At 44.8% G+C, this 27,210-nt stretch overlaps 1 protein-coding gene across 2 annotated transcripts in view; it reads right to left on the bottom strand.

Annotated features, from left to right (window-relative positions):
* KMT2A (lysine methyltransferase 2A) overlaps nucleotides 1–27,210 on the bottom strand; it is a 165,863-nt gene that overhangs the window by 26,845 nt on the left and 111,808 nt on the right. The window contains exons 30-36 of one of the 2 annotated variants that reach the window (XM_073585272.1): nucleotides 23,106–23,273; nucleotides 19,409–19,483; nucleotides 17,336–17,510; nucleotides 17,148–17,255; nucleotides 16,984–17,067; nucleotides 16,348–16,477; nucleotides 1,727–10,155 (exon numbers count right to left, since the gene is read on the bottom strand). In XM_073585272.1, the coding sequence (XP_073441373.1) occupies nucleotides 9,880–10,155; nucleotides 16,348–16,477; nucleotides 16,984–17,067; nucleotides 17,148–17,255; nucleotides 17,336–17,510; nucleotides 19,409–19,483; nucleotides 23,106–23,273 (1,016 nt within the window). In that variant the 3' untranslated portion in view covers nucleotides 1,727–9,879. Of the gene's footprint in view, nucleotides 1–1,726; nucleotides 10,156–16,347; nucleotides 16,478–16,983; nucleotides 17,068–17,147; nucleotides 17,256–17,335; nucleotides 17,511–19,408; nucleotides 19,484–23,105; nucleotides 23,274–27,210 lie in introns of those variants that run through there. The other variant, XM_073585273.1, reaches the window with a different exon arrangement.

Genomic DNA, 27,210 nt, shown 5'->3' with positions numbered 1-27,210 from the left:
AATCCAACCCTCAGACCCTATGAAGAAAACGACAGAGGGGAAAGTAGGGGAAAGGGAAGTACCTCTCCGTTCCCTATAGTTAGGAACATCCTTTGACGTCTGAGCCTCCTGGGTATGGGGGGGGGGGGCAGCCATGCCTCCTGCAACCGACAGGCTCTGGTGGGCAAGTGGGTAGGAGACGGGGCAAGGATCAAAATTCGGATCACCCAAACACTCTTGTGTGTTAGGAGACGGGGGTCCTGCCGGCCAGACATATGAGGTTACAGGGTGGCAGTACATGCCACTCATAGTCTCTACGTGGGAGTACAGTTGTGACTGTTCACACTGTATCCCTCCAGAGTAAGAATATTCATCTGAAAAGAAACACAGAGGTAGATATGGGTCTAGTAAAAGACTTGTGTCCACCTCCTACTGACACGCTAAACTGAATATCCTAGTGCCGGTCGGTGGGGTGTACGCTGCGGAGGAGGAGCTAACTTTTATGCTGCATAGTGTCAGCCTCCTAGTGGCAGCAGCATACACCCATGGTTTCCTGTGTCTCCCAATGAAGCGATAGAAAAAGTCAGATGTGTGAAATTGCTGCGTTGCGGGACATCCACGCCTCTTAACACCGACAGGCTCTGGTGGGCGAGTGGGTGGGAGACGGTGGCCACGACCAGATCCAGATCACCTAAACACTAGTGATGAGTATACTCATTGCTCAGGTCTCCCCGAGCATGCTCGGGTGGTCTCCGTGTATTTTGGCGTGCTCGGAGATTTAGTTTCTGTCGCCACAGCTGTATGATTTGTGACTGCTAGACAGCTTGAATACATGTATAGAATGCCTGTTTGTTAGGGAATTCCCATATGTATTCAGCCTGTCTACAAGTCGCAACTCATGCAGCTGAGACGACGAAAACTAAATCTCCGAGCACGCACGCCAAAGTACTCGGAGATCACCCGAGCATGTTTGAGGAGACCCGAGCAATGATGCTACTCGCCCATCACTACTAAACACACTTCTGTGTTAGGGTCCTGCCGACTATACCTACGAGGATACGGGATGGCAGTACATGCCGTACTCATAATCTCTACGTGGGAGTACAGTTGTGACTGTTCACACTGTATCCCTCTAGAGGCAACGGGAAGATTCATCTGAAAAAGAAGAGACGTTACTGGAAAACGCCGAAAACCAAGGTAGATATGGGTCTAGTGAAAGACCCGTGTCCACCTCCTACTGACACTAAACAAACTGATTAACCTAGTGCCAGTTAGTGAGGTGTATACTGCAGAGGAAATAACTTTTTTTGTGCATAGTGTCACCCTCCTAGTGGCAGCAGCATACACCCATGGTTCCTGTGTCCCCCAATGAAGCAATAGAGAAATGTAATTTGCTTTCTAGTGAGTCCCATAAGTTTCAGTTTAGATTAAAAGTTGAGCAAAAATATTTGCAGGACCCTGGTCCAGCACCCACATTGATAGTCTACTGTAGTGTCTGCCGGACTAAAGACCTACTAGCTTCATCCTACAAGTCGGCATTCCCCGGCTCCACTTCTGATAAAGTAGGTCTGAAGCAACGTCATAGCTGTGGTGCCAGACAGACTAATCGGATGATGCCGGCGGAGAGGAGGTGGTTCACAGGGCCCTAGTCGGCAACCACAGACGTGGCCGTTGTATTAGGCTCCTGCATACCTCCTCCAGGCTTCCTCATACCAACACTAATGCAAAAAAAAAAATCCAAAATGCATTTGTACATCAAGAAACTGGACATTTTTATTAAGTAACCTAATCACTTAAATAAAAAAAAAGTGCATAGAAAAAAAAGCAAACGTTTAAAACTCCTCTTTAGTTTTTACAACTATATACACTTTACATTCAGATCTGACAGTTGTACAATTTTTAATTTTCCTTCAGTTCTGTCCAAATGGACAATTTTATTTTTTTTTAATCTTTTTATATATATTTTTTTAAATAACACTGATAAAACTACAACAGTTTCCTTTTTCTTTAATTTTTCTTTTTTCACTAAAAACAAAAAACAAAAAAAAAAATTAAGAAAAAAAAAGATTCTGGAAGAGCAGCAGGAAACAGTAGGAGAGGGTTACACCGGATGGCAGTTATACGAGTCAGCGGATATACTACCTGCGATACAGGCTAGATTTAAAGCCACAGATATCTAAAAGTCAAAGATCACAAGAACACCAGTTTGTTTGCTGTTTTTTTTTTTTTTTTACGCAAATGTTAAGAGGGCTGATGCCCCACGAGCTCTAACGACCTAATATCTAGCAGAAAAATAAAAACCTTATCGTACAAGTCATGATTTATATATATATAAAGTCTCCGGGAACTATGCTGCAGCCCGACTTATTAACACGTCACTTACTCGCTACAGGATTGAAACCCGGAAGATTGAGAAATCCATTGTGGTTAATAAACGGAAACCGGTTCTGTACTGGTGGATGCAAACACTGCGGACGATGTTACGGGATGATGCACGATGGTGGCAGATGCCCACCTGACGACGACAGATCTAGATGCTGGAAGTTTCAGATTTGGAGTAAGAAGATGCAGGCACGCTTCCTTACTTTGTGGTTTAGAGCCACGTAACACTAAGAGACTGTGCTTAAGTTCCTATTTTATACCCTTGTCGGCCTTAAACATGGGGTGTTCTCTCCTACTACTGCCCTCCTAAATATTAAAAATGGCCATTAGTGTCAGGAGACCTGGAGGCATGTCAGAAATGACTCTTGGCTTCCTGCTCTGAAAAGATGCCGTGCTGTATACTCGGAGCAGGAGGTAGCAGAAAGCAGGGACTGGAGCGTGAAAATTTGCAACCAAGCGCCAAAAACAATGGAGAAAAACTCATTTGAACGCGGCATGTAAACTGGGCACTGTCTTCAAAAAAGATGCTTGGCGCTCGCGTCTACTGGAAATCTATGGCAATGCCAAAAGTGTACCCCTTTAAAGTGTACGTTCTCCTTTTATCATGTCATTTTAAGACAAATATATCGTGAAACACATGCCGTTGTATCATGGGGTACATTGTCTAAATCGTACAGTAAGCGCCCCCTTAATGTAGGTTATCAGAATCTGTGACTTAAAGGGGGTAATCCGATGCACTTGTGTGCTGAAACTGGAGTATGGCCGGTAGGCATGTCTACAGGTATCTTCTGGGTCTAATATTGTATATACTCGTGTATAAGCCAACCCCCCTAATTTTGCCACAAAAAACTGGGAAAACTTATTGACTTGAGTATAAGCCTAGGATGGAAAATGCAGCAGCTAATGGTAGATTTCAAAAATAAAAATAGATACCAATAAAAGTAAAATTGAGACATCAGTAGGTTAAATGTTTTTGAATATCCATATTGAATCAGGAGCCCCATATAATGCTCCAAAAAGTTCATGATGGCCCCATAAGATGCTCCATACAAAATACACCCCATATAATGCTGCACAAAAGGTTAATAATGACCCCATAAGATGCGCCATAAAATATGCCCCATGTGCTGCTCCATAGATTATGCCCCCATAAAATGCTCCAATTATGCCCCATAAGATGCTCCATAGACTATGCCCCCATAAAATGCTCCAGACTATGCCCCCATAAGATGCTCCATACAATATGTCCCATATGCTGCCCCCATAAGATGCACCATCATTATGCCCCCATAAAATGCTCCATAGATTATGCCCCCATATGCTGCTCCATAGATTATGCCCACCATATGCTGCCCCCATAAAATGCTCCATAGATTGTGCCCCCATATGCTTCCCCATAGATTATGTCCCCTATATGCTGTCCCCATAAGATGCTCCATAGAATATGCCCCCATATGCTACCCCATAAGATGCTCCATAGATTATGCCCCCATATGCTGCCTCATAAGATGCTCCATAGATTATGCCCCCATATGCTGCCCCATAAGATGCTCCATAGATTATGCCCCAATATGCTACCCCATAAAATGCTCCAGATTATGCCCCCATATGCTGCCCCCATAAGATGCTCCATAGATTATGCCCCCATAAGATGCTCCATAAATTATGCCCCCATATACTGCTCCTATAAGATGCTCCATAGATTATGCCCCCTTATGCGGACCCATAAGATGCTCCATAGATTACACCCCCATATGCTGCCCCCATAAGATGCTCCAGATTATGCCCCCATATGCTGCCCCCATAAGATGCTCCATAGATTATGCCCCCATACGCTGCCCCATAAGATGCTCCATAGATTATGCCCCCCATATGCTGCCCCCATAAGATGCGCCAGATTATGCCCCATATGCTGCAAAAAAAAAAAAAAAAAAGGCATACTCACCTCTTGTTCCTGAGGGCCAGGTGCTGGGTCCTGAGCAGGCGGAGACACCAGCGCACTATGGGGGACAGGTGACGGTGTTGCCGCTGGCTCAGGACCCAGCACCTGAGATATTCACCTGTCTCCGGTCCATCGCTGTCTGCCGCATCCTGTGTCAGTGACGTTCAGACAGCAGAGAGCGCGGTGCACACTAACCATGTCACCGCGCCCTCTGCTGGCTAAACGTCAATGACAGAGGATGCAGCAGGCAGCAGCAAGCAGCGATGGAAAAGGGGACAGGTGAATATCAAATATACTTACCCCCTCCTGGCGCCGTCTCTGCAGCCTCCCCCCGCTTCTCCCACGGTCTCCCTTCCTTCCGTGGTCACCTGGTACCGCTCATTAAACTCATGAATATGCACATATTCATGAGTTTAATGAGTGGTACCAGGTGACCGCTGAAGGGAGACCATGGAGAAGCGGGGGGGGGGGGGGCTGCAGAGACCGCGCCAGAAGGGGGTAAGTATGATCTGACACCCCCGCTCCACCTCCCCCGCCGACCCCCAGGTATATGACTCGTGTATAAGCCGAGAGGGGGACTTTCAGCCCAAAAAAAAGTGCTGAAAATCTCGTCTTATACGGTATTTGGGACAGGCACACTCACGACCCAGCAAGTAGCCATAGATGATCACCTGCCCTGCTCATCGGCCGATGTGGAAATGAGCAGAGACAGATTGACCATGTAAATAAAGGATTCCTTTAATTATGAAAAGAATAAAGCAGGAGAGCGCACAATACTCATTATTAAAAAAAAAAAAAAAAAATCACCTGCATGTCCTGCCACCATGCCGCCTCTAGTACGGGAGACAGTAATGAGGGAATGGGCTCGATTTTTTTTTCTTTTGTTAATGCTCGTGATCGCGAGTGAGGTTTTTCTTTTCCAGATGTTTGCTGCTGATTCTTCAAGTTCAACTTTGTAAAAAAAAAATTTTTTTGCAAACACACTCCAGTTCTGCCTACACAAATTTTATGTACTTTAAAAAAAATTGTTGAAAAAAGGATTCAAAGACAAAAATAGAGGCTTTTTGATTTTGTGCAAAATTCAGAAACCACATGCACCACATCGTGATGTGTTTGGGTTTTTTTTTTTCGCATTAAGGTCTTCCAAGTACCAAAACAGGATGAAGAGCTGTGCATACAGGAAGGCAACAACAGTAATAAACCATCTCTGCCTTCTCCATGGGGAGTCCAGCTGAGTCTGACAACCAGCTCCCATCTCGTGCTGCTGCTTACTCCAGGATGAAATGTTAGAACATCAATGCAGAGCAATACAAGAGCCGCCCTGTAAAGGGTGCGCAAATTACAGAAAGTGAGGGCGTATCACTGCAATATCTCTTCACCTTCTGAAAACTGTGGATTTGAGCACCAGGGCACTCGCCGATCAGCAGAACAAAGGGGGAAAAGTGCTGATTCTGGTAACCAGGCTGTGACGAGGGTTCCCCTGTATAGCCAGTGGCCAAAAATGACAAGACTTATTTCTTTGTCAATAGTTGGGTTTTCTCTGTGGCCTTTGCCTTTCTTGTATATTAATTTTTATTTTTCTGGGTTTTTGCATGTCTACATTGCAGCAGCCAAAACTTTATTTTTTTCACTGATATGGCTGTCTGAGGTGTTTCATTTAGGCAGGGGGGAAAGTGTTACTTTACTGTCCTTTTTAAGGTTTTTGAATAAACTGTGAAATTTTAAATCTGAGTAACAAAAATTTTCAATTTTTTTTTTGAGAAAATTTTTAGGTCATTTTTTTTTTACACGTAAAGTAATGTAATGAATTCTTCTGCTTATAATGGGTGTGTGTATATATACACATTCTATATATTTTTATAGTCTTTTTTTCCATGGGGCTATTGGATCCTCTAGGGTGTTTCTTTAGACTGCTCACCATAATAAACCATATTTACCCAATGAACTCCTAAATATATAATACATTGGGTACAGTAGTAAAATGCAGGATGTTCTGTACATTTTTTCATAATAATTTGAGAAAGTTATGAAATGTCCTATAAATATCTGTTCTTTTCCTGATCTGGCCCTATAGTTGAGATGAATCTGTGCTGCACTTTATGAAAATGATCAGTAGTGACCAGTGCTGAGGGGTCAGAGTCAGGGAAATTGAGGGGTCGGAGGTTTGGCTTACCGACTCCACAGCCTTGTGAGCTACACCCCCTCAAATGTGTATGTATACAGTGTGTGTATGTACATACATACACATTTGAGGGGGCGTAGCTCATTGGGTAATTATGCAGAGCAATCTAGCAATCTAAAGACACATCCCAGAGGATTCTGTGAGCAACAACCTAGGGGAAAAAAAAACAAAACATAAAAATAAGTACAAAATAAAAATGCCCATATATCTGAATCCATAAAGCGGAGTGCTGAGGGGAGCAGCAAGAATAAATTAAGACGTAAACCTGGCTGTTTTTCACTTAGTTACCGGTAATCTTTAACAGGGTTTTTCAGTACTATATTGATAACCTACCCGACATAGCAGATTGGTGAAGGTCTCCCAAAATCGCGTGTGTAGCGCGCCGGAATACCACAGCTCTGTACACTGTGTAGTGACTGTTTTGGGTACTGAAGCTCAGCCCCTATTTTTTTCAATTGGAGCCGAGTGGCAAAATCTACAAAGTTGGAGACCTGGCTTCTACAACCACATAGTGAGAAATTAATCAGAGCAGAACTTTGTGCCTAAAAATGACAATGATAAAAGGAGAAGATTGACTTAAAGATGAAAAACCCTGTGCACAGACAAGCGGACCAAGACAGCAGGAGATCGGACCTACCAATCGTCAGCCAGTACTACCGCCTGAAGGCCAAGTGTTGGGGTGGGACTTTTCAAAAATGTTCGTTATCATTAAAAAAAAATAATTAAAAACTAAAAGTTCAAGTCCTATAAAAAATGTTCCACAAATCTATTAAAATCTAGAATGCGCCTCTACAAAAAATTTTTTCAAAAAGTTTAATAGAAAGATTCTTCGACAGGTTGTTGAAGAAAAATGTGAAAAAGTAAAGTACTCGCCTCCATTATAAGGGCTACACTGATTATCGCCAGCATACATAACCTATGACGCCATGTTTACGCAGGACAAAAGCTTGAAATGATCAAGAAAAATAATTAATAAACAAACATTCTTGTAGACCTTATCAGCCAACATTGGCCACAGCTTAAAGAGGTTGTCCCATTGGTTGCTGGGAGTCTGACCAATTGGATCCCATGATTAAGTCTCAGGGAGTGGTGGTTGCACATGCTCACTTTAGCTCCATGACTTTATGATTGACGAGACTACTATCACCATTCCACAGATTGGGGAAAGGCTTAAAGATCCCTGTGTGAAAGGGAGTGGTGATCGTACAGCTCTCTTACTGCTCGGTCCACACTCAAAGTATCTCGATTATCGGAATTGGTGGTGTTATCAGCAATCAAGGTTATTAAACAGAACTGAGCATGTGCGAGGGAGTGGTGGTCGCACATGCTCACTACTGATCCCACCGTTCTTTGCTTGCCGATATCACCACCAATCCAAATCTTTATGGGACAAACCTTTAACATGCCCAAGGGAGTACGTCGTAAGCAGAGACCTTGCCCTCTGAGCTCCAGCACACACCTCGCGATATGTAAACCAGTCAAAGCGTTCATACAATAAGCAACCCAGTAGTCAGCTCTACATGTAACCTAGGAACTTCTACCTGAGAGATCGGTATGGACGTAAACCCTCGACCCAGTCTTCAGATATTATGGAATTACACCTCAGCCAGAAAAATGCTGAAGCCTTTGACAGTCAGGTTAATATGCATGTACAAAAAATAACAACAATTCCTAAACATAAAGATCCTTATAGATTCTGCAGTCTTACGGTAATGATAAAACGACCATCCCCGTTATACAAGAGGAGGGGAACGATCGCAGTTGTAACAAGGCCGATAACGACGAATAATGTCTCCATCACAAGTGTTACCTCTTCAGCAGCCGATGAGAAAATAGTTCACTTCATAGATCCCCTCCCCCAAAAAGAACATACATTTTCAAAAATAAATTTGAAGACACCAAATTCGGAAAAGACTTCCTATCCCCCCCCCCCCGCTTTAAGTGCTTTCTTAGCGATAATTAAGTGCTTCCAATAGAAAAATATAGAGTATTTACATTTTGTAAAAAAAAACTTTTTTTTTTTTTTTTCCTTTTTTGTTTTAAATACTACAAAAAATAAAAGAGCATGTAAACGGAAGGTGGGAGGTGAACGATAACACATCGGGGTGGGTCGGGTTTTGGAAAGTGGTGAGAGCGTTTTTGCCTTGTTCTCAATTCCAGCTGTGGTTTAAACTTTTTTCTTAAAAGGGGGTGCTTTGTAATGTGATTTTCGGGGGGGGGGGGAAGGGGCACTGAAGTCCTGGGTAGTGTCAAGAAATCCCCCCAACTACCCGATAGTAAACATAAACAGTTCCTCGCTCCTGTAGAAAAAGTACACGTTGCCGTATTGCATGATTTCACAAATCTTTTAAATAGAAAATAAATAGAATTTCCTGCAATTTGGGGCAATTCCAAACCGTTCTTTTAATTATTACATTCGTGATCTTCCGCGAGAATCCGTTCCAAAAGTATTGTTTTTTGTATTTTTTTTTTTTTTAAGAGATGCAGCGGAAAGTCACTGCTGCCCCATGTCATCATCCCCTCCAAAATACGATGATTGGTCTATGCTTTAAAAAAAAAAAAAAAAATCCTTTCGGTCACTTCCATTTCTAGGGTATAACATTATCCGTTCTTTCTTGATTTTTCCAGAAGTCAGTGCTATCTAATGCCCCGAAGATATTGCGGCTCCTGAGTGTCAATTTCTTTACACCCCCTTTCCCTCGACAGCCTACCTGAACCTCTTTGGAGGCCTTGAGGGTTTCTGCTCCCTTCTAATTTTGCCTCCTGTAGTCAGTGCTGTTAACGTATCCTTCCGGTTACGATCAGAAGGAACGTACCTCAGTGAACGATGAGAGGTATGCAGGAATCTGGCTCTCCAAAGAGAGCCGGGGAAAAAAAAAAATACACGAGTGTCAAACATCCTTTAGGACTACAAAACGCTTCTCGTCTTTCTGACAAGGTGCCCACGTTCATCTTCCTACAGCAGACCTCGTAAGAGTTGGTCTTCTGTACCTTATCAGATAAGAAGAATCCACCTGCCCTTTCGGGTTTAAAAAAAAGAAACTCACGACTTGGATTCCCAACAGTGCCATGCAAAGTTGGATACATACATAAAAATAAATTAAAAATATAAAAACAACTAAAATTACTGCCGAGCGACAGCAAAGCAGTATACATATACACCATGCTCGTTCTATGCTGCAAGTCGTCACCATTAAATATGGTCCTTCTTATACGTTACAGCATGTGTCCTACGGATATACAGATGTTATTCGGTCGTGCAACGCATTCTCGGCCACAGAGCAGCGAACAGAAAACTTTCAATGTGGAGAAACCAGTGGCCACATGCTCCCTGCATCTCGGAGTGACTCCCCCTTGTTCTCTTTAAAATTTGGAAGTTTTTTCCCTATAAAAATCAGTTGAGAAACTTGCGGCATTTTTTGGTCCCGCAGTTGCACGCTAACTTGTTGCTGGCATCCTCGATGGGGAACTTGTAGTCGTAGGTGAGCTCCTCCCCGCGGTAGATTTTACGCATCGCAAATATGACGATGTGTTTCTGTCCGTCAATTGGGATAACTCGGGAGTAGCAGTTGGGCTCGCACGAGTGGTTGATGAATCGAGCGGCATTGCCATGCATCGTGGCGTCCACCACCTCCGAGTCGTCTATGCGAAACATATAGCAGCCGATACCCTATAGGGAAGAAGACAAGACCAGTAACAAATTATCTGCCTGTGACACTTTTATAACGATATTAATCTTTTATAGCACAGATAACGTCGATACGAGCTACTGCCACAAGTGCAGCGGCAACCCCCATATACCTCTTCTCTACAGTCCATAGGACCTCCATGATGATTAGAAGTTTTCCTCCCTTTCCTTTCTTTAGGCTGGGGAACAGGACTGATGGTTGTCTGGTTGTTATGTCCAATGGGATCGCTAAAGTCCTCTTCCTGGTCATGGCACTTCTTGTGATGTCCCAGAAGGGTGACCATAAGAGCTATGGCCTGATAAAAGGCGCCCTCCAGGATGGGCAGCCAGAACCATCTTTGAGTTACTCTCTAAACACTTTGTCCCACATTCAGGCGGTTGGAGAACCACAAGCCCTTCATCTCACCTTTTCAGAGAATTGCCATCCATGGCATAGTTTTCTGTAAAATTACAGCAAGAGCGTTCCTACCACAAGAGAAATTATCTGTCCAAGAGATCAGGACTCATCGCTATGAGTTCTGCCCATCATGATTGTCTAGTTCCAGGCAATTCAGTTTACCTAATTATCATTACTGTTTTAGGTAAAGGGATACTCTTGCCAAATGCAACCACTCCCAGACTCCCTAATCCAAAGATCCTTCTTCCTTTAGAGGTATGTCCCTTCTCCTCCCCAGGGTTTTTGCTTCCTTTCAGTGGCTGATGCACGCCTTTCTGTAGATGATAGTTTTTGAAGACTTGGAGTGGGAATGGAAGGGAGATGCATGGACCTTTAAAAACCTTGCACCTCATGTCCTGTGGTCCTTGCAGGAAATCACCCTTACCATCAAAATCAGAGTTCACAGCATTCCCTTCTTTTATATTGGTCAGTAGTCCTGATCAACCCATTCATATGTCCAGAATCCTCTCCTTTCTTCCAAAGAATCTGGATCGCTGCCATGCCCTCAGCGCTCTCCCTTCCACTGGCTCCTAAACCAGACAAAGAACCTTCCTACAAGGAGCAGCTCAAGCTGCAAATGATCTCCTCAAGCTCAACCAGGGGAAGAGTCTTGAGGAGATCATTTGCATATTCCCAGTGCCTTCTGGGATAAGTGAAGAGTCTCCGCGAGCTCAACGATCACTGGGTTTTGGCCGTTGCAGCTGAAAAGAGGAAATCGGAAAACCAGGGGAAGAGTCTTGAGGAGATCATTTGCATATTCCCAGTGCCTTCTGGGATAAGTGAAGAGTCTCCGCGAGCTCAACGATCAATGGGTTTTGGCCGTTGCAGCTGAAAAGAGGAAATCGGAAAAACCGCGCGCCTATCGGCGCACGAATTTTGGCTCGTCTTACATCGTTTTTAAGAAATCTCAAGATGGAAGAGGCCAGGAGCCATTTGGTGAGCTGCATTCTTGCTACATGTTCACAGATTTACCTGTGGAAAAGCCAAACTTCACATGCCACAAATGCAAGCTTGTGTCCCTGTTGGAGGAAAAGTTGCAAAATCTCGAAGAGAGGTTAGCTACGTTGAAGATCATAGATGAAGAGTTCTTAGACAGAGCAGAATTATCTCTTCATGTTACAGAAAGAGAAGAAATTCGAAGTGCACCTGAAGAAACAGAGGAATGGAAGCATGTGACCCAGAGAAGCAGGAGGATCAGGAGGCAGTCAGCACCCATACTGCTCAGGAACCAGTGCCAGGCTCTCACGCAGGAGAACGATGAAGAAATACATCAGGATAAGACTTTGCCAACAAACAGCAACCTTGTACGCCTTCAGAGTCGTACTGGATGGAGAAAGAAAAATGTTATGAAGAAGAAACGGAGAGTGGTGGTCATGGGGGATTCCCTGTTGAGAGGAGCAGAGGCCGCTATCTGCAGACCGGATATAACCTCAAGAGAAATGTGCTGTCTTCCAGGTGCAAAAATTAAAGATGTGTCTGACAGGATATCAGGACTCTTCAGACCTACAGATGACTACCCATTCCTGCTACTACATGTGGGGACAAATGACACCGCAAGAAACGACCTGGAAACCATCTGCAGAGACTTTGAAGACTTAGGCAAGAAAGTGAAAGAACTGGGAGCGCAGGTGGTCTTCTCTTCCATCCTCCCAGTGGATGGCCATGGAACAAGGAGGTGGAATAAGATTCTGCAGGTGAACAACTGGCTAGGTCGATGGTGCCGTCAGCAACGATTTGGATTTCTGGATCACGGAGTGAATTACTTATACGATGGACTACTTGCTAGAGATGGGGTGCACCTTACGAAGACTGGAAAACATGTATTTGGAAGTCGCCTTGCTACACTTGTAAGGAGAGCTTTAAACTAGAACAACATGGGAAGGGAAGCAAAAGATCAGAAAAAGCCATACACCTGACAAATGCTATTGAGAACTCTGCTTTTAGAAGTGGAAAGGAAGAACAAAGACAAAAGAATCTAATTAATACACATATTGGAGAAAGAGAAACCAATCAAAAACTAAAATGTTTCTATACTAATGCACAAAGCATGGGCAACAAACAAGGAGAATTGGAACTACTAACACAGGAAAAGAAATATGATGTCATTGGAATCACTGAAACTTGGTGGGACAATACACATGATTGGAATACAAGACTAGTAGGATACAACTTATTTACAAGAAACAGACTTGATAAACGAGGAGGAGGTGTCGCATTGTATGTTAGAAACGTGTATATCTGCACAGAGATTGAAGCTTCAGAGACTGGGAGTTGTGTGGAAACTGTTTGGGTAAGAATACAAGGACAGAACAATGGAAAGGACACCATTGTAGGCATTTACTACAGGCCGCCTGTGCAAGCTGAAGATATGGATGAACTCTTTATGCATCAAATGGCCAAGTTCTCCAAAAAATATGACAGTTGTCATGGGAGATTTCAACTATCCAGACATTTGTTGGGAATCTCTTTCAGGCAAAACTAACAGGTCAAGGAAATTCTTATCCTCTCTTGCTGACAACTTTATCTTCCAAAAGGTAAGGGAGAAAACAAGGGGAACTGCTACCTTGGATCTAATCCTTATAAACAGGGAGGAAATGGTTGAGGAGGTAAAAGTGGCTGGGACCCTAGGAGGTAGCGACCATGCTATTTTAGAATTTTGGATAACTAGAGGCGGAAGACCTGTGAAGACTCAGACGTCAAGATTAGATTTCAGAAAGGCAGATTTTAAGGGATTCAGAAAGAGAATTGGAGGGATCCAATGGCTGGATATCCTTAAAGACAAAAATGTCCAGGAAGGATGGGAAATCTTGAAAAATGAAATTCTCAAAGCACAGTTGTTAACAATTCCAAAAAGAGGGAAGAATAGGAAGCATTTAAGGAAACCAGGATGGATGAACACAGAACTTAAGCACATGCTAAAAAGGAAGAAAAAAATGTTTATAAAATGGAAAGAGGGAGGCATATCTAAAGAAGAATATAATGCTGTCTGCAGAACCTGCAGGGCACAAATCAGATTAGCTAAAGCTGAAAATGAATTGAGGCTTGCAAGAGATGTCAAAAGCAATAATAAAGGATTTTGGGGATATGTCAAAAGTAAAAGAAAAGTCAAAGATGCTATAGGATTTTTACAGGATGAAAATGATGAAATGGTAAGACAGGATGTTGAGAAGGCTGAACTTTTAAATTCCTATTTTGCATCTGTTTTCTCTCAGAAAGGAAATGTAACATCAACTGTTATTCACTGCCCTATTAAGGGAATAGAAGAATCCAGGATATCTATAAACAGAAAGACAGTGAGGAAACACTTAGCTAACCTAAATGAATTCAAGTCTCCAGGTCCAGATGAATTACACCCCAGAGTACTGAAGGAGATAGCAGAAGAAATTTTTGAACCCCTCTCCATAATCTTTGAAAATTCTTGAAGAACAGGAGAAGTGCCAGAAGACTGGAGAAGAGCAAATGTTGTTCCTATCTTCAAAAAGGGGAAGAAGGTGGACCCAGGCAACTATAGGCCGGTGAGTCTGACTTCTATACCAGGAAAGATCTTTGAACAAATTATTAAACAACATGTATGTCAATACCTGGATAAGAATGAAGTGATTAAACAGAGTCAGCATGGGTTTGTAGCTAATAAGTCATGTCAGACTAACTTAATTTCCTTCTATGACGGTATCACTGATTGGGTGGATCAAGGAAATGCTGTAGATATAGTATATCTTGACTTCAGCAAAGCATTTGACAAAGTCTCGCATACAATCCTTATTGAAAAAATGACTAAGTATGGAATGGACAAGGCAACAGTTAGGTGGATTCATAACTGGCTTAGTGATCGGACCCAAAGAGTGGTCGTAAATGGCTGCACATCCAGTTGGAAGAATGTCTCAAGTGGGGTACCACAGGGCTCTGTCCTGGGCCCTGTATTGTTCAACATCTTTATCAACGATTTAGATGAAGGAATTGAGGGTAAACTGATTAAATTTGCTGATGACACAAAGCTAGGAGGGATAGCTAATACTAGAGAAGAGAGAGAGAGGATTCAAAAAGATTTAAATAAACTGGAGAAGTGGGCAGCAACTAACAGAATGGTTTTTAACAGGGAGAAATGCAAAGTACTACATCTGGGCAATAAAAATGAAAAAAGCATATATAGAATGGGAGGAATAGGGCTAAGTGACAGCACATGTGAAAAAGACTTGGGTATACTAATAGATCACAGACTGAATATGAGTCAACAGTGTGATTCAGCAGCAAAAAAGGCAAATGCAATTCTAGGATGTATTAACAGAAGCATACAGTCTAGATCACGTGAAGTCATTATTTCCCTCTACTCCTCTTTGGTCAGACCTCATCTGGAATATTGTGTCCAGTTTTGGGCACCACATTTTAAAAAAGACATCAACAAACTGGAGCAAGTTCAGAAAAGAGCGACCAGAATGGTGACCGGTCTGCAAACCCTGTCTTATGAGGAAGGTTGCAGGATTTGGGAATGTTTAGTTTGCAAAAGAGAAGACTGAGAGGAGACTTAATAGCTGTCTACAAATATCTCAAGGGCTGTCACATTGTAGAAGGATCAACTTTATTCTCATTTGCACAAGGAAAGACTAGGAGCAATGGGATGAAACTGAATGGGAGGAGACACAGATTAGATATTAGAAAAAACTTTTTGACAGAGTGATCAATGAGTGGAACAGGCTGCCACGAGAAGTGGTGAGTTCTCCTTCAATGGAAGTCTTCAAACAGAGGCTGGACAGACATCTGACTGGGATGATTTAGCGAATCCTGCTTTGAGCAGGGGGTTGGACCAGATGGCCCAGGAGGTCCCTTCCAACTCTACGATTCTATGATTCTTCTCCAATCTGGACTCCTATTACCCATGGCACATGAATCCAGCCCCAGAAGCCCTACAAAATCTTTTCTTACCACCAAGCCATCACTCTCCATTTTCTCAACAGAAAAGTGATTTTTTTTTAGCTGTCACCTTCATCAGGAGCCCTGCCCTGTTAAGTCTTCTTTGAGGTCGTTCACCAAATTTCTCCATGCCCGGGATTTAAGTTTGGACTTTGCAGATCTAAGCCTCTTACATCCTTCTTTGGCAATGAGGACTTTTTATTTGGTGTTTACAAGGGGCCATGGAAGGACTTGTTTGGTAATCAGAGTGGCAAATCTGCTCAACTGTGGGTCACCCAAATAATAAAGTTTGATTACCTGTCCATAGGTCACTTTTATCTGCTAACCTTGTTCTTCTTTTGCCTTTGGTCTCTGATTAGACCTTAACTTTTTTCTAATGCTTCCCATCGGCCTCTCAGTGGCCACAGCATATACCCATGACGTCTAAGTAATCAACTGAATTGATTGTAAACAAATTTAAAAACAAAACTAAAAAAACCCTCAAAAGAAATTTAACCAAGGAAATCATCTGTTGTTGTGCGAGAGACTATACCAGCAGTGAACATTTGGGCAACCCCTTTAACCATCCGACAGTTTAGTGCTGATTTCCACGTTGGTCAGCTTTGGGAGAGGAAACATATGAAAAGAGCCCAATACCCACCCTTAGCTTTGGTAGAGGAAACATATGAAAAGAGCCCAATACCCAACCTTTGCTTTGGGAAAGAAAATATTAATGAAAAGGGCTTAATACTGACCCTTTGCTTTGGGAGAGGAAAAATATATGAAAAGGACCCAATGCCCTCCCTTGGCTTTGGAAAAGGAAATATAAATGAAAAGGGCCCAATACCCACCTTTCCATCATAATATTTCTCTCGCTTGTCAGTCAATGTAGAACGTACGACGTTCCCTGAATATTCAATCACCATCTCTCCAACATCAATGTTCCTCTTGCAGAAAAGACCCCGACCGTGAATTGGAGATCTGAGCAAAAAATAATCCATTTACCAAAGTTAAATCTAGATTATAATTTTACATAAAGTAAGCTTGTAAATCAGAGGGCCGCTTCCTTGCTGCAATGGATAGGATCAAAGATCACTTCAATCGTGGTTGTTTAACCTCTTATTTGCTTCTGGTTGACAGATGGCATCTTGTTAAACCATCTTGTCAAACCTGTTCCTCCTCACAATGCCGACTGATTGTCATGGCAGCCATGAGCCCAACAATGGCCCTCATGTCTGTCATCTTATTGTAAAAGCCTTTAGGTTCTGCCCAAGATATGCTGACAGGCACAATACACTGCAATACTGAATTTCCAATCACAATGAGCTCACGGAGAAGTCACTGATAGCTCATTCTGCATCAGCCATGCACTCTTATACACAGAGGATGTAGAAGCTGCAGTGAATGCATTTAAGTCCAAATTTGCCCCAACTTTCTCCATATCCTTTAAGTGTGAGCGGAAAAGGTAATGTCCCACAGAATCGCACCTGTAAACGCCTACAGCCTCTTTCGATGTCTTCTTGAGATGCCGGAATCTCATGGGCATCGGTAGATCCATGCTGGTTGCCCTCCTATGAGAAGGGTTGTGCATTACAATTCTGTGTAGCAGGGCAGCTCTACGGGAAGGGAAAAACTGCCGATCCCAACTTACCGGACGGACTTCAGCTGCACCTCTTCTTCCTCCTCATCGTTTGGTCTGTATTCCGGAGGGTGCCGATGTTTGGAGGCCAAGAAATTAAACATGTCAAAGGCGGATTTCCTGTTAAGCAGAGAGGGTGTATGATCAATATTCTACCAAATTTAGGAAAAATAAAATATCAGCTAAAATTCCATGCTCACCTTTGGTTTACCTCTGCCCGTGCTGCCCCATGAGGATTGATAGGAGGTTCCTCTTCACCGGCTGGACGGTGGAAGCGAAATTTATAACTCCGGCACTTGTTTGCACCGTAGAGCTGCTCCACAAGAAACACCACCGCATTGTGTATGATTCCCAGCATCCTGAGCCCATTTACACCTGCGACATTGATGAAGTGATAAAGAAGAGTATGACAAATACCAAAACTCCCATCTGTTTCTACTAATAACAAAGCAGAGCAATAATGCGGATTCAGCTGTAACAAAGCAGTTATGGCATGGAAAATGAAAAAATTATCAGGCCTGGACTGTCTGCCATTTACTACACTTCTGTAATATTAAATGTAGGATGAATAATAAAGCGAACCTGTCACCAGGTTTGGCCAATATAAAATACGGCCACTGCCTTTCAGGGCTTAATTAAAGCATTTTATAAGGTCTGGGTCCGACGCCTTCCATCTTCTTATGATCGCCGCCCTCTTGCTTGTTTCATGGCTCCCCGGCATCGCGCGCCTGAGAAGGCGTACTTATCTGCCCTGTTGAGGGCAGACCAAAGTACTGCAGTGCACAGGCGCCGGGAAAGGTCATAGAGGCCAAGCGCTTGCGCACTGCAGTACTTTGCTCTGCCCTCAACAGAGCAGATAAGTACGACAGAGCAGGAGTGCGATGCCGGGGAGCCATGAAGCAAGCAGAGGGCGGTGATTGTAACCGACAGTCACCCCCAGCTTGTACACATGGACCATACTGTACTCAGGCTTACATTAGCATTCCTTGCCCTGTATCTGGTGGGGGCATGCTTGTCTTTGTTCCCCTTCACAGGGGGGCATCTCCTATACACAAACTTGTAGACAGACTGAAGACAGGATTTCAGGAACATTCTTAATCCCTGGAGCTATGTTCAAGGGTGCTGATCTCAAGAGTGGTAGGACAATAAGACACATGTTTAGTTAGTTGATGTTGTGTGCTTTGAAGGACAAGGATCTGAAGCTGCGGCTGGATCCTGGTATCATGTATGGAGATTGGAGATCATTTTGCCACATGGAATTGTAAGGTCTCACCACCCTACTGGATTTGAGGACTGAATCTAAAGACTGTTGATGTGTGATGATTTGCGAAGGGCTGGGATCTTATGCTGAGGCGAGATCACGGTGACTGTGCGTATTGTTAGAAGCTGCCATGTAGGACTGTGTTGTGTCCCTCATCTGCTGGATCCATTGAATTCATCCAAGGACTATTTCTATTTTCCTGGCGTCGGATTTCCGGGTGGTGCCCCCGGATCTGCTCCCTTTGTGTGGACTCATTGTGGACACTGCAGAATTACCTACATTTGTGCTGCCCAAGTTCACTGTTCCAATAAATCTCATTGGATTGTTTATCGGCCTGGTGTCACTTCCTGCTCTGTCACATATCCCGTCACAGCAATCATAAGAAAATGGGAGGAGCCAGACCCGGACCTGCGACACCCATCAGACCGGACTGCCCCCCCCGGGTGAGTATAATAAAAGTTATTTTTCTTATCTTTCAGTTCGGATCGGGGGGGATGTACAGCATTATAGAATGCTGTAGATAAGCCCTGAAAGGCAGTGGCCGCATCTTATTTCAGCCAAACCTTGTGGCAGGTTCCCTTTAAAAGGGATTGTCCAGGTTTGGGGTTCAAGTTTGCATTGACTATGTGACTCCAGATTTGTGAATCCTCACGGCGTGCATTGTGCGCGCTTCTCAGGATTCTTCGGTGCTGGGATTTGGAGTGCTAATGACCATGCAGTACATGGAGTCACATGTCGAATAGACATGCCCGGCCTCGCTTAATACAAGTGCATTGAGGAAGGTCAGACACAACTCTTCAGAATGTGGCCTTAAGCATGCAAGTCGCATAATTGCAGTTACATGTCCGCCATCTCCTAGCACCGACACCGGAGACACCTGATAGTACACTCTGTGAAGATTAACAAGTCTGCAGTCACACAGAGTAACTACAGGCTTGAGCCCAAAGACTGGACAAACCCTTTAAGCAAGTCCCAGCATTAGCTTATGACTTGGCCATTAAAATCACACTACCTGCAAACGACAGCTGCTTTAGTCTTGCGTTGGATCTTGCCTCTTGTACTTTGTCAGTCAGAGATTTCCAAGCTTCTGCAAGCAGAAAATAAAAAAAATATTAATGCAACTTTTTGTTTTCTTTAACAAAGGGATAAAAATGTAGATAATAATTTAACAGGAGATATATAACTGTACAGTGCGGAAGAACTGGATATATCTCCGCAGCGATTAAATAATGGCATTGTTACATTAATGCCTGAAGATAACACTGGATAATGATGCAGCAGTTTTACCTGCAGTCCTATTGCCAGATTAGACAATGGAGGTCAAAATGCCAATAGAGGGGTGAGGGTAAGAAGAAAGGTTGGTTGGGCCACCACTTTCTATGGCACTTCGCAATAAAGGTCCACCGCTACTTAGGCGAACTCCTTGTGGAAAGTGGAGTGGCATCTGATAGCTGCAGTCTGGGCAATGCTGTAAGGAACACGCTGGGAGGAACACGCTGTAATTTCGGAGGAGACAGGGTTTGTGAACTGGAGGTGAGCTGAGGAATCTGGGAGGAGAGAGCTAAAGAACTTTCAAGAACTGGTGCAGGTCCCCAGGATGCCCTGGAAGGCCAGATTAGAGGGAATGCAACCATCTGGAAGGAGGACTTCACACAGGACCAACTTCAGCAGACTAACAACCAGTCCCACATCTTAACTGGACAAGGGAGAAAATGAGAGGAAAAAAAAACTTGGACGCAATCGGCCCATCTCCAAACTACTTATAGTAGGCCTTCCAATCACAGAGGGAAGTATGACTTATTGCTTACATTTAGCTCATGGTTGCCTGGACTGAAAAGCCAAGAGCTTTATAGGACGGTAAAGGAAACTGAAGGGCGCTTTGGAAGAGCAGATACGGAAAAGATGGAAGTCCCCAGAGAACCTCTAACAAGAATGACAACATCACCTTGTCAGGAGCATCTGGGCCTGTTCGGGGCAACTAGAAGGGCAGGAAACGGTTCTGTGACCGTGATGGGGGTGGACCCACTGTGACTACCGGGTAGTCACTAGATCCCTCTTGTGGTGAGGATAGGCTTTGCCACCAATAATCACCAGGCACTACTCTAAGGCAGTCCCTGGGTCTGTAGCAGCTGACCGGAGGGACAGATACACAGGTACGTGGTACAGGTGGACAGAGAAAAGACAACCAGTCAGACAATCAGGAGTAAGGACAGGGAGCACAGGTTCAATGCATGTAGCCGAGGTCAGGAGTGGAGAGCCTAGGATAACCGGGTAGGCAAGCCGGGTCAGAAAACAAGAGAGACAATATAAGGCAGCACCTTCGAGAAATCTAGACAAAGACTGAACTAGAACCTTATATCAGGCGAGGAGTGCTGGGAAAAGCTGCCAGATATAGAACCTGCTGGCTAGTGATTGGCTGGGGAATCCAAACCCTGCAGTACACAGCAGGGTTAAATTCCTGCAGGATCTGGCCTAGCTTCCCAGTAACCTTGAGGAAACAGCATACAGATGTAGCAGTGCTGAGGAATGCTGCAAGAGGCAAACTCAGCGAATCAGCCTGACATGAAGAGAAGCAACAAGGTGACTATAGTGAGTAAGGCGGTGCTGAGGAGTTATCACCGTGACACTGTCTTAATCACTTTAACTCCTTAATGACCCCAGCTTTTTACGGTTTTGCGTTTTCGTTTTTTGCTCCCCTTCTTCCCAGAGCCATAACTGATTTTTCTGTCAATATGGCTATGTGAGGGCTTATTTTTTGCGGGACGAGTTGTACTTTTGAAAGACATCATTGATTTTAGCATGTCCTGTACTCGAAAATGGGAAAAAAATTCCAAGTGCGGAGAGATTTGAAAAAAGTGCAATCTCAACTGACCTGCCATTATGATTCTCCAGGTCATTATGAGTTTATAGACATCAAACATGTCTAAGTTATTTTTTATCTAAGTAGTGAAAAAAAAAATGTGCCATTTTCTGATACCCGTAGCGTCTCCATTTTTTGTGATCTGGGGTTGGGTGAGGGCTTATTTTTTGAGTGCCAAGCTGATATTTTTAAGGATACCATTTATGTGCAGATACGATCTTTTGATCGCCCGTCATTTTAATGCAATGTCGCGGCGACCAAAAAAACGTAATTCTGGCATTTTGATTTTTTCCAGCTACGTCGTTTAGTGATCGGGTTAATCCTTTTTTTTTTTTGATAGATTGGGCGATTCTGAACGCAGCGATACCTAATATATGTATGTGTGATTTTTTTCTATTATTGTTTTATTTTGAATGGGGTGAAAGGGGGGTGATTTAAACTTTTATATTTTTTTTATTTTTTTTCAGATTTTTTTTTACTTTTGCCATGCTTTAATAGTCTTCATGGGAGGTTAGAAACTGCCACAACTTGATCATCTCTGCTACATATAGGCGATGACCAGATCACCTATATGTAGCAGAATTACAGCATTGCTATGAGCGCTCATAGCAATCCAGCATCAACAACCAGAGGTCTCTAGGGGACCTCTGGTTGTTATGCCAACGCATCGCTGACCCCCGATCACATGACGGGGTCGGCGATGCGCGTATTTCCGGCCTGGCGGCCGGAAGCGGTTGTTAAATGCCGCTGTCAGCGTTTGACAGCGGCAATTAACTGGTTAATAGGCGTGAGTGGATAACGATTCCACCTGCGCCTATTGCGGGCACATGTCAGCTGTTCAAAACAGCTGACATGTCCCGGCTTTGAAGCGGGCTAACCGGAGCTCAAATCAAAGCAGAGGATCTGATCTCGGACGTACTATTCCGTCCGAGGTCAGAAAGAGGTTAAACAAAAGAGCAAGGAAAATATGAGGAGTGAAAACGGAGCTTGCGGGGCAACCAGAGCACTTCTGTTGATGACCTGCAATACACATGTGAAGTGTTACAGAAGCTTCAAAATCGCTGTTGATGCTGCCCCAACATTGGTAGCGCTGGGCAAGGACAATGAGGTGGAAAACTCACTCCTCGGGATCCAGTAATTTTCCTTCAAAATATGGACAGCAGATAATGTTGGAACAAGGCTTTCTGGAGAGAGCACAAGCTGTTTCCATAATGATGGTTTTGATGCCACCCAAGTCGTTGGCATATGCCATGTCTGTGGCACTGACCCGCAGAATATTACTCTGAGCTCAAGGTGGAAAAGGGACTTCATCTGAAAGTGGAGCAATCACTGAAACAATGACCAGGTGAGAATGAAACCAGAGGTGGGACCATGACTATGACCACTGAGCTTAAATAAATTTGAGACAAGATGGTGGGTGGAGGGCTCCTGCAAGAACCAGTTTCAGGGTTATGCATGAAACGGTTTTAGATGAGGTAGTAATAAGATCCCCGACCTAAGTGTATAAAGAAGGACGCAACCACCATCCCAATAGGGATGATAGAGCAAAGTTTTTGCCTTTGGTTCCTACAGACAACCACATCAAGTCTGGCGTCAAACAGAAGGTCAGCAGACTGTCACCCATCACAGCTAGATTCGTAAATCATCTATTGATAGAACAATGGGTTTTGGCTTTTGGAGTCTCACTCCTTTCTGAAAAGTAAGAGAACAAATCCCAAAATCATAGGTAGATCTTCATAAATAGTAAACATGAAAGACCCTACCAGTTTTTGGGGGTTTCTTACCTCCAATAGATCATAACTGACCAATATCCTTATTTAATACCCTGCTCTCCCAAATCTTCACTTACCTTCAATGCTGTTAGAAGAAATCTGGAAACCATCATCACTGGAGATCTCAAACAGGAGGCCGGGCCGAGGTTTGGGACAATGAAGAGAATCCTGCCGCCTCTGTTCATGCTGCAGTAATCTCATCAGCGGAGAGGTGAAGCCAGCTTCATCTTCTGGAGGTATACAATCTGCACAGGTGATAAAATGACAAACTTCTGTTGCTTAGATGAAGCGAAAAAAAAAGGGATTTTTGGTACTCACCGAAAAATCTTTCTTGGAGCCTTCATTGGGGGACACAGGTTACCATGGGTGTATGCTGCTGCTGCTAAGAGGCTGACACTATGCAAAATAGGAAAAATAGCTCCTCCCCCAGCAGTATACACCCACCAACAGGCACCAAGTACCTCAGTTGGTTAAAAAAGTAGTAGAAGTAACATGAACTCACAAATATGTACCAACCCAACAAGAGGCTCGTAGGCCCAACACTGTACAACTTAAACAGGGAGGGTGCTGTGTCCCCCAATGAAGGCTCCAAGAAAGAAATTTTACGGTGAGTACCAAAAATCCCTCTTTCTTTATCGCTTCAACGGGGGACACAGGTTACCATGAGACATCCCAAAGCAGTCTCAAGGGTGGGAAAATGAACTTAGGCAACGTGAAGAAAGGACTTAGGTCGGTCGGTGTGCTACCGCCGCCTGCGGAACCTTTCTACCTAAACCTGCATCGGACGAGGCCTGGGTATGAACCCTGTAGGACTTCGCAAGGGTGCGCAAGGACGACCAGGTTGTGGCCCTGCATTATCTGTAATGTCAAAACTTGGTGACAAACAGCCCAAGAAGACCCTTGTGGGCTCTCACTCCCGAGAGGGGACGTTTCTCCTGAACACGTTATGCTTCCAATATCGCAGAACGAATGCAACGAGCAATTGTGGAATTGGAAGCTGGGCTTTAACGTGTGGCATAGATGCCAGATCCCTCTGGAAAAGAATCGACAAAGCTGAGACCTGGCCCTGTAGGGTACTAAGGGACAGGCCTGAGTCTAGACCAGATTGAAGAAAGCCAAGAATGGATGGATGGGAGAAAGACAGTGGGAAAAACGTTGTTGACGTTGAACCATCGGAAAAAAGCTTTCCAGTACCTATGGTAAATGCAGGAGGAGGCTAGTTTACTAGCTCTGATCATGGTCGAAAAAAACCGATCCCCTCAGAACCGTACCTCAACTGCCATGTTGTTAAACTCAGACTCTTGCGAGGAAAGATCTGGACGGTCTGGAAGCCTTAAGGAGGCGTCCAAGAGCATGCTCACCTCTCTGCATACCAAGGTCGTCTTGGTCAGTCCGGTGCTACCAGAATGACTTGAAAGCCTTCTGATTTTTTTTTTTTTATCTCTTGAGTTACAGGCAAGGTGGAAACAGATAAGGGGGTCGAAACTGGGACCACGGAATCACCAGTGCGTCGCAATCGATGGCCAGAGGGTCCCTGGACCTGGCTACAAATCCAGGAACCTTGTGGTTCATTCGAGACGCCATGAGGTCGACATCCGGAATACCCCAATGATGACAGATCATCATTGATCGTTGGATAGAAAGACCACTCGCCTGATGCTAGGCCCTGGCGGCTTAGGAAGTTGGCCGCCCAATTTCCCATCCCCGGGATTGAATGGCTGAGATGGCTGAGACGTAACGTTCTGACGAACGTAGGATCCTTGCCATTTCTGTCATTACCCGTTTGCTGCGAGATCCTCCTCGGCGGGTTATGTACGCCACAGCTGTGGCGTTTTCCGCTGGCAGACTGGTTTACCCGCGAGAAGAGCCTGCCAGCGGAGGAGGGGAAGAAAGATTGTGTGTTTCTGCCCGGTTTCGAACCGGGGACCTTTCGCGTGTTAGGTGAACATGATAACCACTACGCTGCGGAAACTTCCATCCTTGATTTCCAGAAGGGCTTCTTGAGGGATTCAGCGCCCTTGCGCTGTTTTCCGATTGAAAACCGATCCCAACCCGAAAGGACTGGCATCGGAGCTGATGAACTGCCACTGAAGAGGGAGAAAGGATCTCCCGTGCAGGACTGACGAAGGCAACGTCCCCCAGGTCAGGGATTGCCTCACCTTGAGAGGCCGGAGTATGGGTCGGTCCAGAGAGACTGAAGACTTGTCCCAGGCAGAGTGTAGTGAAAGGTGAAAAGGGCGGCTATCATCTACCCTAGGACCCTCATGCAGGACCAAAGGGGAATAAGGATTGGGCGTTTCAGGGATCGGATTCCCTTTGAGAGAGCGGAAAACTTGTCCCTCGTAAGGAACACCCAAGCCAGGTTCATGTGGAACTCCATGCCCAGGAAAACTAGTCGCTGAGAAGAGTACAGAGTGGACTTCTCCCTGATGATTATCCAGCCGAGGCAGGTCAAAGTGCCCAGAGTAATCTGCAGATTCTGAACACATTCTCGGTGGGACGGCCTTTGATTAACAGATCGTCCAGGTAAGGGATAATTAGAATCCCCTGGAGCGAAGAACGGCTATGATAGCTGCCATGACCTTTGTGGAGGACCCTGAGGTCGAAGGGAAGAGCTGAGAATTGGCAGTAATCCTCCTGGATCGCAAATCAAAGGAACCTTTGGTACTGTACCAAATAGGGATGTGGAGATACGCCTCCAGAATGTGTACAGAGCAGAGGAATTCCCCTGGCTCCATGGAAGCGAACACCGAGCATAAGGACTCCATCCTGAAGTGGTGGGTCTGAACGTGGTGATTCAGTAGTTTTGAGGTCCAGGATTGGGCTGAGCGAGCCTTTTTTTGGGGGGGATTACGAAGAGATTCGAGTAGAACCCTGAAAACCGTTCGTTTGGAGGAAGGGGTACAAATACTCCGGTGGATAGTAGGGAAGAGACAAAATGGAGGAAAACTGATGCCTGAGATGGCGGTTTTGGTGGGCGAGACAGAAAGAAGTGTCTCACTGTGAGAGAAGAAATTCTATCTTGTAACCGGAAGTGATTTCCCTTACCCAGGCGCCGTCGACAACCGACAGCCACTCATCCCCTGAAGGAAAGAAGTCTCTCACCCTGGAAAGACCTCCAGGTGGGGGTGACCCGAAACTTGGAAGAGAATCTGTTGGAGTGGGAACCAGAGGGCTTGGGGATCCTGCCCTTTGGTCTCCAGTGGGGCGAGAGTTTGAATGAAGGTTTCTTCCGCACTACTGGAGGAGAAGGGCGGTCCTGCCGTGAGGAACTTTCCGAAGAAGGGAAAGGTCGAAAGAACCTAAACGGCCGGGGAGCCTTCCTGTTAAAAAATGACTTGGACCTAGCCTGAAGAAGAGAGGTACTCTTACCCCCCGTTGCATGAGATATTATCTGGTCCAGCCTGGCTCCAAAGAGCCTGGAACTTTAAAAGGTCAGGTTGAAGAGCGACTTTTTAGAGATGGTGTCCGCATTCCATGTTTTCAACCAAAGGATGCGGCGTATGGCCACAATATTACTGTTTGCTCTTGCGGCTTGTTAGCAATGCGCCTCTGGAAAAGCACTGAGAGCGCTGACACCTGGCTCTTAAGCGAACCTAGGGATAGCCTGGCGTCCAGGCCCAATTGAAGAAAACCAAGTACCTTTGGGAGGGCATAAGGGAGTGGAATCTGGCCGTGAGATTCGCACCAGGTAAAGAAAGCTCTCCAGGTACGGTAATAAATCTTGGCGGAGGCTGGCTTCCGTGCCCTGATCATGGTCTTAATGATATCCGGTGAGAGCCCTGCCTGGGTTAGAACCCAGGTCTCAAGGGCCACACCGTCAAATTGAGAGCCCCTGAGTTCTGGTGGTAGAACGGGCCTTGTGACAGAAGATCGGGACGGTCGGGGAGACGCCAGGGGGCGTCTGCTGTAAGTTGTACAATGTCGACGTACCATGTACGTCTGGGCCAGTCTGGCGCGATCAGTATGGTTGGAACTCCCTCTTGTTTGATCTTCCTCACGACTCTGGAGATCAGAGGGAGGGGTGGAAAAATGTACAGAAGCTGGAACTGGGTCCAGTCCTGAACCAGGGCATCTGCTCCGAGCGACCGCGGATCACATGTCCTGGCCATGAAGTTGGAGACCTTGGCATTGAGATGGGATGCCATTAGGTCCACGTCCGGGGTCCCCCAGCGACGGCAG

The sequence above is a fragment of the Dendrobates tinctorius genome, unplaced genomic scaffold (genome assembly GCF_039654945.1).
Source record: "Dendrobates tinctorius isolate UK_male_01 unplaced genomic scaffold, ASM3965494v1 ptg000086l, whole genome shotgun sequence".
In the NCBI taxonomy this organism is placed as follows: domain Eukaryota; kingdom Metazoa; phylum Chordata; class Amphibia; order Anura; family Dendrobatidae; genus Dendrobates; species Dendrobates tinctorius.
The sequence above is the reverse complement of the archived record's forward strand: the minus strand, read 5'-3'. Positions and strand labels throughout refer to the sequence as shown.